Genomic DNA, 12214 nt, shown 5'->3' on the forward strand with positions numbered 1-12214 from the left:
TTACCTACAAGGCTAACCATTACACAACAATGGGGAACCCAGTAGGTCACAGGACCCGGGTACAGCTTGATACAAAACACAGATGGTCCCAATGGAAAAAATGGAAAAGTGTATTTTCGTGCCCTACAGTTATGCATGCCATTACACAACATTTGTATTCAAATGTTGGAGATTGCCCATAACTGGGGTGATCGACCCCTCCCGCCCTCAAAGACTGGTTCGGAAGACTGACCTATTGTGACACCACCAGTGAGTCAGAACAACTCAACTAAGGCCATCATCCCCGCAAACTCACCAAGACCCCCCCGCCAAAGCATGATTCTTCCGTCCTGCCCCCCTACACATTCGCTTCAAACATCGCCCTCATCCCTGCCTTGGTTCCACGACGCCCGGAAATGTCGCCAAGCATGAGACAAATACCCAGACAGTCCAACTCACAGTACCATAATTGGGAAGACATAGTCCGACGATACAGCGCATTGTTATTCAAGTTGATTGTTTACTAAAAAAAAAAAAATCGAATCCGACATCGGAGGTCGCCTTCAGACGGAGCGTGTATTATTTTCTCAATTGCCTTCTACCCGTCTTCCATATACCACTGCAGCTGGCAGAGTAATTTTTTCCTTTAATACAGACCAAGCTGCTGTATTTAAAATTGTACTTTCACTGTTCTGGAAGACTGTCATGATGTAATATGTGCTTGCACTATTGTAAAAATGACACAAAAAATATGTATTCGAATGTTAAGCTATTTTTCTGTTCCTGCACTAAGCTCAATGTTGTTAAGCACTCTGTTACCTCTTAGGGTTTTACAACTTTATAACAAAAAATGAATAAATAAATAACAAATACTGAACTGCATGAAATGTAGTCTTAGAGGACGGAATATCCCCAAATTACTTGTAGGGTAAGTTCCACCCAACATGTTCATTTGGCAAACAAAAATCTCACAACTATCCAGCCACTTTATTTGCTTCCAGTTTAACTTAAGCAACTTTTTCCAACTTCAACAGCTGATAGTTAACAATTGTAAGTCACCATCGTTATCCCGCCTTGCTATTCTCAAATACATTTCAAGTAGAGGAGAGGTACATGTTGCCGAGTTGCTTTATGTGGAGCACTCATGCCACTGATTCATTGTTGGTAGCCTTCAACAGCCTAGATCACATTATATCCCTCACCATAAACAAACAGAACAGGATTAAGTAGCTCTGATTTAAACATAACGATTTCATGTGCATATGCCATGCAAAAGGAGTTATCCTGAGCAAACATTAGCGTGCCACCAAGTAGTAGAGTTCCCAAATCCCCGGTCCTATCATCTCAAAGTGTTGATGCCTACATACCCCAAACTTGAAAGCCAGCTTACATGTGAGTTTTCTTTCTCTTGCAGTATGAAGAGGACATCTAACTCTCTATAAAAGTGTGGGACACTAACACAAAAACTGAGAAATATAGAAATTAAGATACTGTGTCCCTATATTGGCCATTATTTAACAATGCTAATACAAAATTACTAATATGACCTAGAGCTGTCTAATCCATTGTCAAGATAATCCCTCAGCAGTACTGCCTCACAATACCCCCCTGTCTTCAGCTCAAACAGTACAAAACAGGAGGGAGGAGCCAAGATGGCGACCGGGACGGCAGCGTAGACTCCCGGCTCCGTGAACCTCCGCATCCCGCACGGATATCCTGCCTGAGATCCTCAACCTGTGCTACGTGGTCGTGTTTCTGAAGGAGAGGGGCTCCCGACTGTGTGACTCCGAGGTTTCTAGCCGTGCTATCGCCGGAGAAAACTGCCTCTGAACTTTGCGGCCTGTGCGGCCCTGGAGCCGGGACATCGAGTGGACGCCGTGGCCGGGTGGCAGTGCGACAACAGCGGCCGGTGGTGACTGGGTGGAGTCGGCCCACCGGAGCGGTGCCAAACTCGGCCTACATTTCGGCGTGGTCACTTCTACTGCCCAGTGTAGCTGACCGAGTGCATGACCGGGGGTGCAAATCTTAGATCCTCCGGTGACTGCCCCTGCCTTGCTGGTGAGCTGCCCGGCCGCCGTCCGTATCCTGCCCCGATCATTGCGGGCCGCCCCCGGATTTCTACGGGAGCTGGTCCGTGGTGGAGACGACTGTTGCCCGTGACCACGGATAGTTTTTTGCCTGCCCCCGGAACCCGGTCACCCGCGACGTGGACATCGCGACGCTTGTCCCGGGGTCCCGGCCCCGGTGAGGGTCGGGCATACTTGGCGGCCATCTTGGGTCGATGAAGCCTACCATCCTGTCCGCTGGGCCGCAGCGGGCCTGTGAGCGTACGATTTTTGGGAGTGTGGCGGCGAGATCACAGAGAGCTGAGCTGGGGTACGGCGACCTCCTCGAGGCTCTTGGTACTCTTCACTCCTCCTTGATTTATGGTTTCGTGATCTTGGGGAGTAAGCTCGATGGTGTTGCGTCGGAGTTGGGGCAGTGGCGGCCCGCCTGTCCGCACGAACACAGAGTCTACCCACACTGCGCGCAGGAGGACGCTGTGGCGGCCACCCCTGAGGTTAGTACACGACTGGACGCCCCGGCCAGTATGCTACAGTGTGTTCGACCTTCTGAGGGCCTGATCTGTCCCGGAGGCGTTGGACCTGAGTGGGATGTGGTGGCCTCATCCCGTGCATGCCCTCCTGCGACCCAGAGACAACTCCAGCAACTAATGTCTGCTTTGGCTGCTTCTGCCTTCCTGGGCCCTGCGTGCGGTGCAGATCCTGGGGCAGCACTGGGAAGCCTGTTTCCTCACGCGGCGGACTGTGTTGATGCTCAGAGACTTCCACCCCACCTGTGTGCGTCGCTTCTCTGTCGTTGTTGGACATTCCTCTGCCTAGGAACATTGGGTATGGTGCTGGGTCGAGGGGTTGGCATGGGCAGAATTCCACAGAGTGGTCAGGGATGAGGCTGGCCCCTCGGGGGTGGTCGCCTAGTGGACGGGCGGGCTTGGGGTGGTGTGCTCTCCTGACATGGCTACTGGCACAATAGGTGCATAATGCTCCCCATCGTGGTTTGAGAAGATTGTTTTTGTGCTGTTCCTTGTTCACTTTAGGAGAACCTTACCGTGCGGGAGGGAGAAGCCGGGGGTCTGTTATGAAGGCCCTCCTCCAATCTATAAATACTTTCTCTACCCCCCCGTCTGGTGGGGGTCCTTTCCTACTTCTTTTTCCCTATTCTCCTACATTTAGGGTCTGGTTCCAGGGCGACAGGCACACTGCTGGGGGGGGGGGGGGGGCCGTACTCGTCTGCAGAGGTGCAGGGTGGGGGGTTGGGGGAGGGGATTCTGTATTCTTTCATCTTTTTTTCCATGGCCTCCTTTTTCTTCTCTGATTCTTTTTGTTTTTCTTTTTCTGGGATCAGCGTGATACACCTCCTTTTGCTATGCCTCGTTGCCGTTCCACGTGTTCACAACTTCCGGGGTGTTCTTGGGGAGTTCTGGCGGGGGACTGCGGGCGCAACTGTATACTATGTTTTTCCCCATCCTGATGTTCTTGTGTTTGCGCCATTGACCGAATAGATTGCTGTAAATCGCTAACGTTCATTACTCTGCATATCCGTGATCGTTGTTTTAAAATTGCTTGTCACCTGATCCTTCTGCCTTGTTTCATCATAAAATGAAAACCTCTTTCTCCTGGTGCCCTACTTACGCTGTTCACAGTATTAGCAGTACGATTTTGCTCCCCGAAGTGCTGCCTGTGTTTATACTTGTCGTTATTGCTCTGATTGCTTAGCGGCCGGCCCGGGGGGGTTGTAGGCCCATACTTGTTCTTATTGAACTGTCAATAAAGGTTTTCAAAAAAAAAAAAAAACAGTACAAAACAGGGCAAGGTGCTTGCTATACTCTATGACCTTTCTCACTTCTTGAGACCAAATGTACAAAAAAGATATCAGCCTCCTATGCAAGAACAAACATCACCTCTCCTCAGAGAACAGCAGCGAAGATGAAATGAGAAAGATTCAAAAGGATTCTAATAGCTCAAGCATGAGCCCAAAAGGGCAGGTACATACATCTACTACTCATTATTGTCTAGAACCTTCACAAGCTCAGAATTCACCTGCTACGACGGACTTGAAGAACCACTGCAACAACAAAAGGTACGGCCAGGAAGACTGACAGTTGCTATCAGTGTGCTTGGAAATAGATAAGAGGCTCAAGTGCTGGCAGGCCAGTATGACAGGGAGCAAATGACCTGCAGGTTAGATATCTCGCTGTCAGAAGAAAGTCAGAAGAATGTTAAAAAATGTTGTCTCATTGGCCTTAGTGAGGAAGTTAACATTTCACTCACCTGACCGGCACAATTGACAAAGTATTCACAATCCAAATGACCTCTGTCTGTCTCGACACCAGTGACGTGGCCTTTTTCCACAAGAACATGGTTGACACTGGTTCGCTCATGGATTTGAACACCTGTAGAGACACATATAAAGGACGATTAGGTGCAAGAAAAGCAAAGATTTGACTTGTCCCAAGTATGCTGGTTATCTATTATGTTAATTTCGTTTTCGTTCTTTTATTTGAACAGCAGCGATTCTAAGCCCAAAATTAAAGGGCATATAAACATCGCTAGTAAAAATCAACAAGCATTGGCATAGCCAATAGGTCTCGCTTTTGGGACCGTTTAAGTATTTAGTTATGCAGCACAATATCCTTGGTGCAACAACATCCACTGTTGCATGGCTAAACACTTATAAGGTCCCAAAGGCGAGTCCTATTGGCAATGCCAATGCTTGTTTAATAATGACAGCAAGAAGGTGGGAATGGAGAGAGAGCAAGAGGCAACAGAATGAAGAATAGAAAATAGTGACAAGTGCACTGCAACACAAAGTCTGACACCAGCAGTAAAAGGATACAACTCAACCAATTGAAACACAATGAGTTGAAAATGCTCCTAGGTTTGGACAAGAAAGAGAATAGAGAGGAAAGTGATGAAATCAGGAGCAGAGGACTGAAATTTTGGCAAGAAAGTCACTGAATCATGAGTAAGGTAAAGACATCAAACCCACCCTGAACCTCTATTGGATACAATCGGTCTGTTGAGAATAGACAGCTAAAGCGGTCTGTACACAAGAACTGATTTAAGTCTATTTTAAATTATCTGCCTTGAAAGACACAAAATATGAAAAAGTCTCAAAGTATTATTTGAGTTAGTGGTTCTGAAATCTGTTGGTGTATTGTCAATTTAGCAAGCACTGTGAGTGAATGTGTAAGTGAGCAACTGAATGAGCGAGTGCATGCATAGGAGTATGAATGAGTGTGTGTGAGTCAGAAAGCCAAACAAACAGTCAGTGAGTTAGAGCAATGCTTCTTAACACGAGGTCTAGGGAACCCTGGGGGACCACGAAACCTACTCAGGTGGTCTACCACAACTTAGAAAGTTAAATAATATTAGTGGATTAATAAATTGTATATAAAGAAGCAAAATGTACAATTGAAAATTTTAAAATGGAAAATAGGTGGATGAAATAAGAGTAAAATAGTAAGCAGAGGGGAAGAGAAGAAACATGACAGAAGGACTGATTACAGAGGAGTAGGAGAGTGATGTGTGTCATCAGGCAGAGAATGTGATGAAGATGGTGTTAGAGGTGGGTAAAGTAGGATATGGCAGGAGAACGATGAGCAATGTGGGTTATAGACCTGAACTGTGGCATCGATGAGTGGTGAGTACGGAGTGAGGAGTAGGGAAGGGTGAAGGTGGAGGATGCAGCTGAGAATGGATTAGGATGATGAGAAACAAAAATAATTAGAGTGGAGAATGAGCAAATGTTAAATTGTGTTGGTGCACGGAAAGAGCGTTAAGAGGAGAGTGGTAAAACAGAAGGGAGAAGAGAGTGATGGGTGGGGAGGGTGATGGTGACAAAGAGGGTGATGGAAGAGGAGAGAGAAGCTGGAGATCGTAAGAAGAGGAGGAAATTTGCCAATCAAAAGTTAGATAAACTGTTCAATCTTGAGGCACTCACATGAGCTATACATTTCCACTGTTCGCCTTAAAATACATTGTACTGAAAGGATTGGCAGCCAAATATTGGTAGAAAAACTAGCCATGAAATTACAATTTCAGTCGTCATCCTCACAATCTGTGCTCTTGACAGGCATGGTGGGAAGGAACAGGCTCACATTTGATGTTTGGCCAGTTGTGGGCCCTGACTGAGTCTTCCTATTGTTATTACACTTGTTTAAAGTAAATGGACAGCAGAAGACACTTTCAACAACTTCAAAAAGTGACAAAGCCCTTTACAATCTCTTTAAAACATTCCTGTGCCCCAAGTCTTTGTAGATCTTCTGTATACACACACTGTATGATCCAGGCCTTGGTGCTACCACTGTTTTGAATGTTGAGAGCTGCCAGTGGAGAGTTCCATTTGAGCACACCCACATAACAATGACAACTTGTACGGAAGAAGTTCGAGCTTACTTTATAGACACATAGATAAGACACAAGTATTACCCCCCACAGGCAGCAGCAGTGAAGGTATGGCTGACAGAAGAGGTTGAAATGAAGAGAGAGGAGGTTGTGTTTCAAAGAGTAGATGTTGAAGCAGACAGAGGGAAGGGAGATGGGTAGGAGGGAGAGAGAGAGAGAGAGAGAGAGGGGGAGAAGGGTGAGGTAGAGAGGAAGGATAGTGAAGAAGAGAGTGAGGAGGTAAGGTGAAGAAAAGAAGGGGTGGGTGAGGGATAGAGTAAGAAAGGTATAGCAGAGAAAGAAAGGTGAAGTGAGAGAGAAGAATATAGTGGAAGTGGAATCAAAGTAAAAGGCTAGTGAAGAAAAAAGAGGAGATTGAGGCAGGAAGGGAGCAGGGTGATGAGAGAACAAGATGAGGGTGAGTTGGACCTAGAGAATGAGGAGGCCACTGTAGGGAGACAGGAGGTTGAGATGACAAAAGAAGGGTGAGGAAGAGAAATTCTGCTTGGAATCAATTAAGAAAACCACAACAGAATTACTGTCACATTTGTGCGTGTTGCCAATTTGTTGTGGCAGAGTTTCTAAAAATAAATTTGCGAGCTGACTAGGAGGTTCGCTCCTGATGGCCCTTCACCCTGTATTACAACCCCTTCCTGTTGCCACCCGCAATAGCCAATTTATGGGATCCCAGGCTAAATCCACTCCCTTTCTAGCACAGAAGGGACTGCAATAGAAAAAGAACTGGAATAAATCCAAGTGCTCAGCAAATAGCGAGTGACAATACCGAAATGCTGCATTAAATTCTGGATGAGTGCCTGCCTGCAAAAACAGTGGCACTTACTGTAGTTCAAAAACGTCAACAGGCAACTAGTGCAATTAAGAAGTCCCATTTGTGTGTTGGGCTGCTGGGGACATGAATAAGGGAATAAGGACGCAGCGGGTGTCATGAAAAATGCCATGAACAGCTGAAAAGAATCAGCAAAAGGAATCAATTGAGCCCAAATCAAATTGATACTGTACATCACTAACGCCAAACCAGAGTTACCAAATTTACCCAAATGGAATTTAGCCAATTGACCTTTAACAAGTGGATCAAGTAAAAAATCCAAAATGTCAGATAAAGAACCAGCACGCTCGCAACTTAGAAAAGTTAAACAGAACAGGGCACTCGCAATTCAGAAAAGTTAAACAGAACGTTATAATTTATTATTATTGCTCTTATTATTATAAGTCAATAATAAGCAGACAAGAAGACAACCTGTCCGTTACTTACAAGGACCGCTTGTAATCACAATCCAGCGTCCCTTCTTCGTTATTGAATGCTTTATAAGACACATGTATCCTTAATTCCAGAACTTCCGGGTCGCATAACAACCAATCCTATGGCTGAATCTATTCTAGGAGTCATCTGGGAGTAGGAGGGATTGTAGGCGTAAGGTGACCTAAGATTGGAGCATGCTGCCTCTTAAGCCAATCCTAGTACTTGAATGGAATTTCAAAATGCTGATTGGCTGCTTAGACCGCACATGTTACTGCCGGGCGCAAACACTCTTGCTCGAGCTGCACTGTGCTCTGATTCTACGCTTTTATGGGCTCGGTCCGCGGATGAAAGCCTTAGATACAGACCTGGTGCCGATAGACTGTCTCGGCTGTAGCAGAACATGATGCTGTTATCTACAGAGATGGGGGTTGGGGTAGCAGCAGCAGCTTGGCGATTTGGTGCAAGGTTGATTCTGATGCAGCAGCAGCAGCTTGGAGATTTGGTGCAAGGTTGAATCTGATGGCGAATTAGTGTAATGATCGGATCCCGGTGATGGGAACAACCAACCCACAGAACGAAACTGCTTCTCTGTGAGTGCGCGAGCAAAAACGAGATGGAAAGGGCGGAGCGAGTGAGTGGCCGGGACGTGTGGGTGAGGAGAGAGGCGTGTGCGCGCTTGGGAGAGCAGTCTTCATTTTTCAAGCAATGCACTCGTGCTTGTGGCGCGCCGTTGCTCGCTCCGGCAAGGTGGATGCCGCCACAAGCACGATTGCAGTGCTTGAAAAGTGAAGACCGATGGCTAAAGACCTTCCTAGAGCGGCGCATGCGCGCTGCCTAGGCGAGACCTAAAAAGGTATTTCATGTTAGATGAGAGGTACCCAACTTTGTTGCAATCAGAATGGAATGTTTTACATAGTCTAGGTTTATTCGGAAAATGTACTTATCCACACCTTTTCAGCCCTACAGTGGATATTTCTCTCCAAGGCAACCAAACCAGAAGCAAGCCAGGACATCATGATTATAAAGTAGCCAGTACCAGCACAACTCTTCCCATATACTCATCGTACTGGAATTAAACTTTAAAAATTCCTTCAATATCGGACAACGATTTTTATTTATTTGTTGGTTGCTTATAACCTGATCTCACACAAATCCAAGTTGCAGGGAAAAGAGGGATGGGAAGAGGTAGATCAGACGGTGAAGAAGGTAAGGAGAAAATGGTAAGAAGGGCAGAATGAGGGCTCTTAAGATAGTAAAATTCTCCAGAAACTGGGGCAGGAACTAATGTTGACAGCCTGGAAAGCTCGGGTTTCAGAATTGGTGAAAAGTGATATAGTGCTTCTCACCATATATCACAGGGCAGATTAGATTTCTGTAGATTTGGCTACCAGAGCAAAGTTTTGGCCATCAGGTCTTTTTTGCTGGATGCTGGTGGCAGAAAACAGCAGGGAAGTAGAGGAGTTGTAATTTCTGGTTGGCTGGTATCCTTTGAAAAGAAGTAGCAGGGTTTTGTTCCATAGATTTGACCCACAGAAAGCCATAGAGACGTCATCAAACTCTGTATGCCTAGTAGGTGGTGGCTAATTGAGGTGTTTCAGACCAAGAACGGTATTCTACTGCGGTCCAAGTTTCAGGATCACCTTGACTGCCTTGTTCTGAATAGCTTACAACATTGATGTAGAGACTTAGGGGCAAATCTGTGGAGGGCGGGGGCAAAGCCAACTGTGGAAAGGATGCAGTCTCAGTGAAGTCTGTGAAGGGTAGGAAGGGATGAGATGAGAATTTCGGGCTATCGCAAACTGGTTTGTCACTTTGTTCAAAGGCACATGTTGTTGATTTGGACTCCAAGTTTCAATAACTAATTTATTGGAGAAGAAATGGGTCTGAGATTGGCAGAAGCATTGAATGGCAGTTTTGATGAGTGAATGGTAACCAGGAGTAGGAGTTTGGTATTCTCACCATTTCAGCCAAGCCTGATGTAGTTAAAAGAACGCTCTACGTGTATTAACAGGTTTAGACAGGATAAACATTTTTAAAGACTACTTTCATTTTGAACAGCTGCTTGAGAAATTGTTGCAGCTAGCGAATGTAAGTGTGTAATATGATCTCTAAACTGAATTCCTAGATAACATCAGCAATAGACACATATAGCCTATGAAAGTCTGGGTAAACAAGAGACAACCCTAATGGCAATCTGCAACCCAGAGCATGGGTAGAAGAAGAGAAGGGGCTAAGCTTAACCTTTTAGCAATGGCTGGAGAGGAATGACTAAACAGATGAGGGGAGAAGAAACACAACAAACAGTTCAAAGTAAAAAAAAAAAGTAGACTCTTGTGCTCCACAAACTTGCAAGTAGTAGACTGGATAAGTAGGATGAAAAAGGTTGGTGAGTTTTCCAGTACACACTTCTTAAGATCTGGTAGGCTGATTCAATTCTATGCATGGGTCTGAACTTTGATGAGTGACATGGGGGAATGATGTTATCACTGCAGCACATGAGCTCTATCAAAAAAAGAACACATTGAGCAATCTCCTTTGATAAAATGCATAAAGTATGCTTTTTTGATCTTGTAATACGATGCTGGAGCCCAGGTCTTGAGTAAAATAGGCAAATCTGTTAGTCAAGCATTGCTTTAGACTTTTGAAGGTCCTCCCTATGACAAAGTCTCTGTTGAACCATTTAAGGAGGGAGCGAGAGGAAAGTTTTACAGGCTTTGTCAATTTCTCTCAGAAGCGAGCCCAGTATTGCGGCTGTAAAAGATCATAGGTGTAATTTTCAAATGAATTGAAGGCTCGGGCAGATCCTTCAGTAGGGACACTGTTTGTAGCTGAAACTTATGTAGTGATGATTTTTAAGTTTTGAGGAAAAGGACATTGATATGGATTATTACTTTGAGACTCCATTCAGAGGGCTACTGGGATCCAGCCAAGGTGGGTGAGGTTGTCTGCATTGGTGTCCTTGGGTCTGTCCTACTATGGCTCTGCAAACTGGACCAATTACAACTATTTCCAAACTTGACTGTCAGGGTAGCAAAGGGAAAAAAGTCACAGGCTTTTTAGGGTCATAGCGTGTGGGGCACAAATCAGAATTAAATTGCATGTAGTAGTCGAACAAACATAAAAACCAACGCTATATAGTAAAAGGAGCTATCCCAGTTATAACTCTAATCCAAAATATTTATATTATTTAAGTACATTGACGACAAGTCACCAACATATGGTATGTTCGGCAGTCTAATCTGAAACAACGAAACAAAGCTTATTCAAGTTATGGTTCAAACAGTACATACCTATGATCCTGCTATTTCCCTATTCACACATCTCACCTAGTAAGTTCTGTAGCAATATGCAAACCTTATATATTGAAGGACACAAAGAATTTAATCATCTGCAAAGTAAAATTAGACAATAATACCAATAACCACTTTTTATGCAAGAAACTATCCTATACCACTATTAATTTAATATGCGTGAAGCAAAACCTACCCATATCCAAATTAATCAAACCACTCAGAGATCCACTAAAAGTATGTCCAGTAAACTTACTCTATCCATAGACAAGTATAGTCAGAATTGTAACTTTATTCTTACCAAATAAGCGTAGAGTACTCCAACAGTCTTGTTTGTTCGGCATGCACATCAGACGCCATCTTAGAATGACTATGTGTATCCTATAGGAGTGTTAGAAAACTGACTTCGCCCAAGCCAAATCAGCACATACATTTATCCGTGGCTGCCATTTTGTAACATCTAAATCAGTACCAATGTTACCGTTCATAAAATCTCCAATACTAAAACACTCAATTTTGCATTGCTAGTATACCATAAGTATATCCACCCTCACAAACTAATGATCACAAATTGGGCTAATCCAAACACATTAAAAAAGTACCCAGAGTCCACAATAAAGAAATCCCATGTTAGACACCATCTTAGAATGTCTATTTGTATCCTATAGTAGCATCAGAAAACAGACTTCGCTCAAATTAAGCCACAACATACAATGTATATCTGTGGCGACCATTTTATGACATCTAAATCAGTCACCATATTACTCTTTTTATTATCTCCAAAACCAAAACACACAATTTCACATTGCTAATATATTCTAAGTATATCCACCCCTACAAACTAATGATCACAAATTACATTAATGCTAACACATTACAAAAGTAACCAGAGTCCACAATATAGAAATTCCGCATGTTAGGCATAGTGCGCCTACTGCTATATCGATCCTCAAACTATATGGCGGCCATGGAAACATTACTAGCTCTGTAATCATTTAACATAGACTATTTAAATGTGCACCGATATAAGCCCATATTTTGGGTAGAAAATGTCACAAAGGACAATCAGTAGCTATCCACTCTAGAACAATATCACTGAAAATTAGGAGGGCGTTTGTAATCTAAGTCAATGTTTAGAATAAAACAAATGATAGATGGTGGCAATTAATAGCCAACTCACATGCTCATGATAAACAGCTCAGAGAAATAAAATTAAGGATAGAAATAGACTGAAACAG

General features: G+C 44.2%; 1 protein-coding gene across 2 annotated transcripts in view; it reads right to left on the reverse strand.

Annotated features, from left to right (window-relative positions):
• Positions 1–12214, reverse strand: part of PDPR (pyruvate dehydrogenase phosphatase regulatory subunit) — a 567407-nt gene that overhangs the window by 395943 nt on the left and 159250 nt on the right. For both annotated transcript variants that reach the window (XM_085640040.1, XM_085640039.1), the window contains exon 6: positions 4311–4432. In XM_085640040.1, the coding sequence (XP_085496166.1) occupies positions 4311–4432 (122 nt within the window). The remainder of the gene's footprint in view (positions 1–4310; positions 4433–12214) is intronic.

Source organism: Triturus cristatus, chromosome 12, assembly GCF_964204655.1.
Source record: "Triturus cristatus chromosome 12, aTriCri1.1, whole genome shotgun sequence".
In the NCBI taxonomy this organism is placed as follows: Eukaryota; Metazoa; Chordata; class Amphibia; order Caudata; family Salamandridae; genus Triturus; species Triturus cristatus.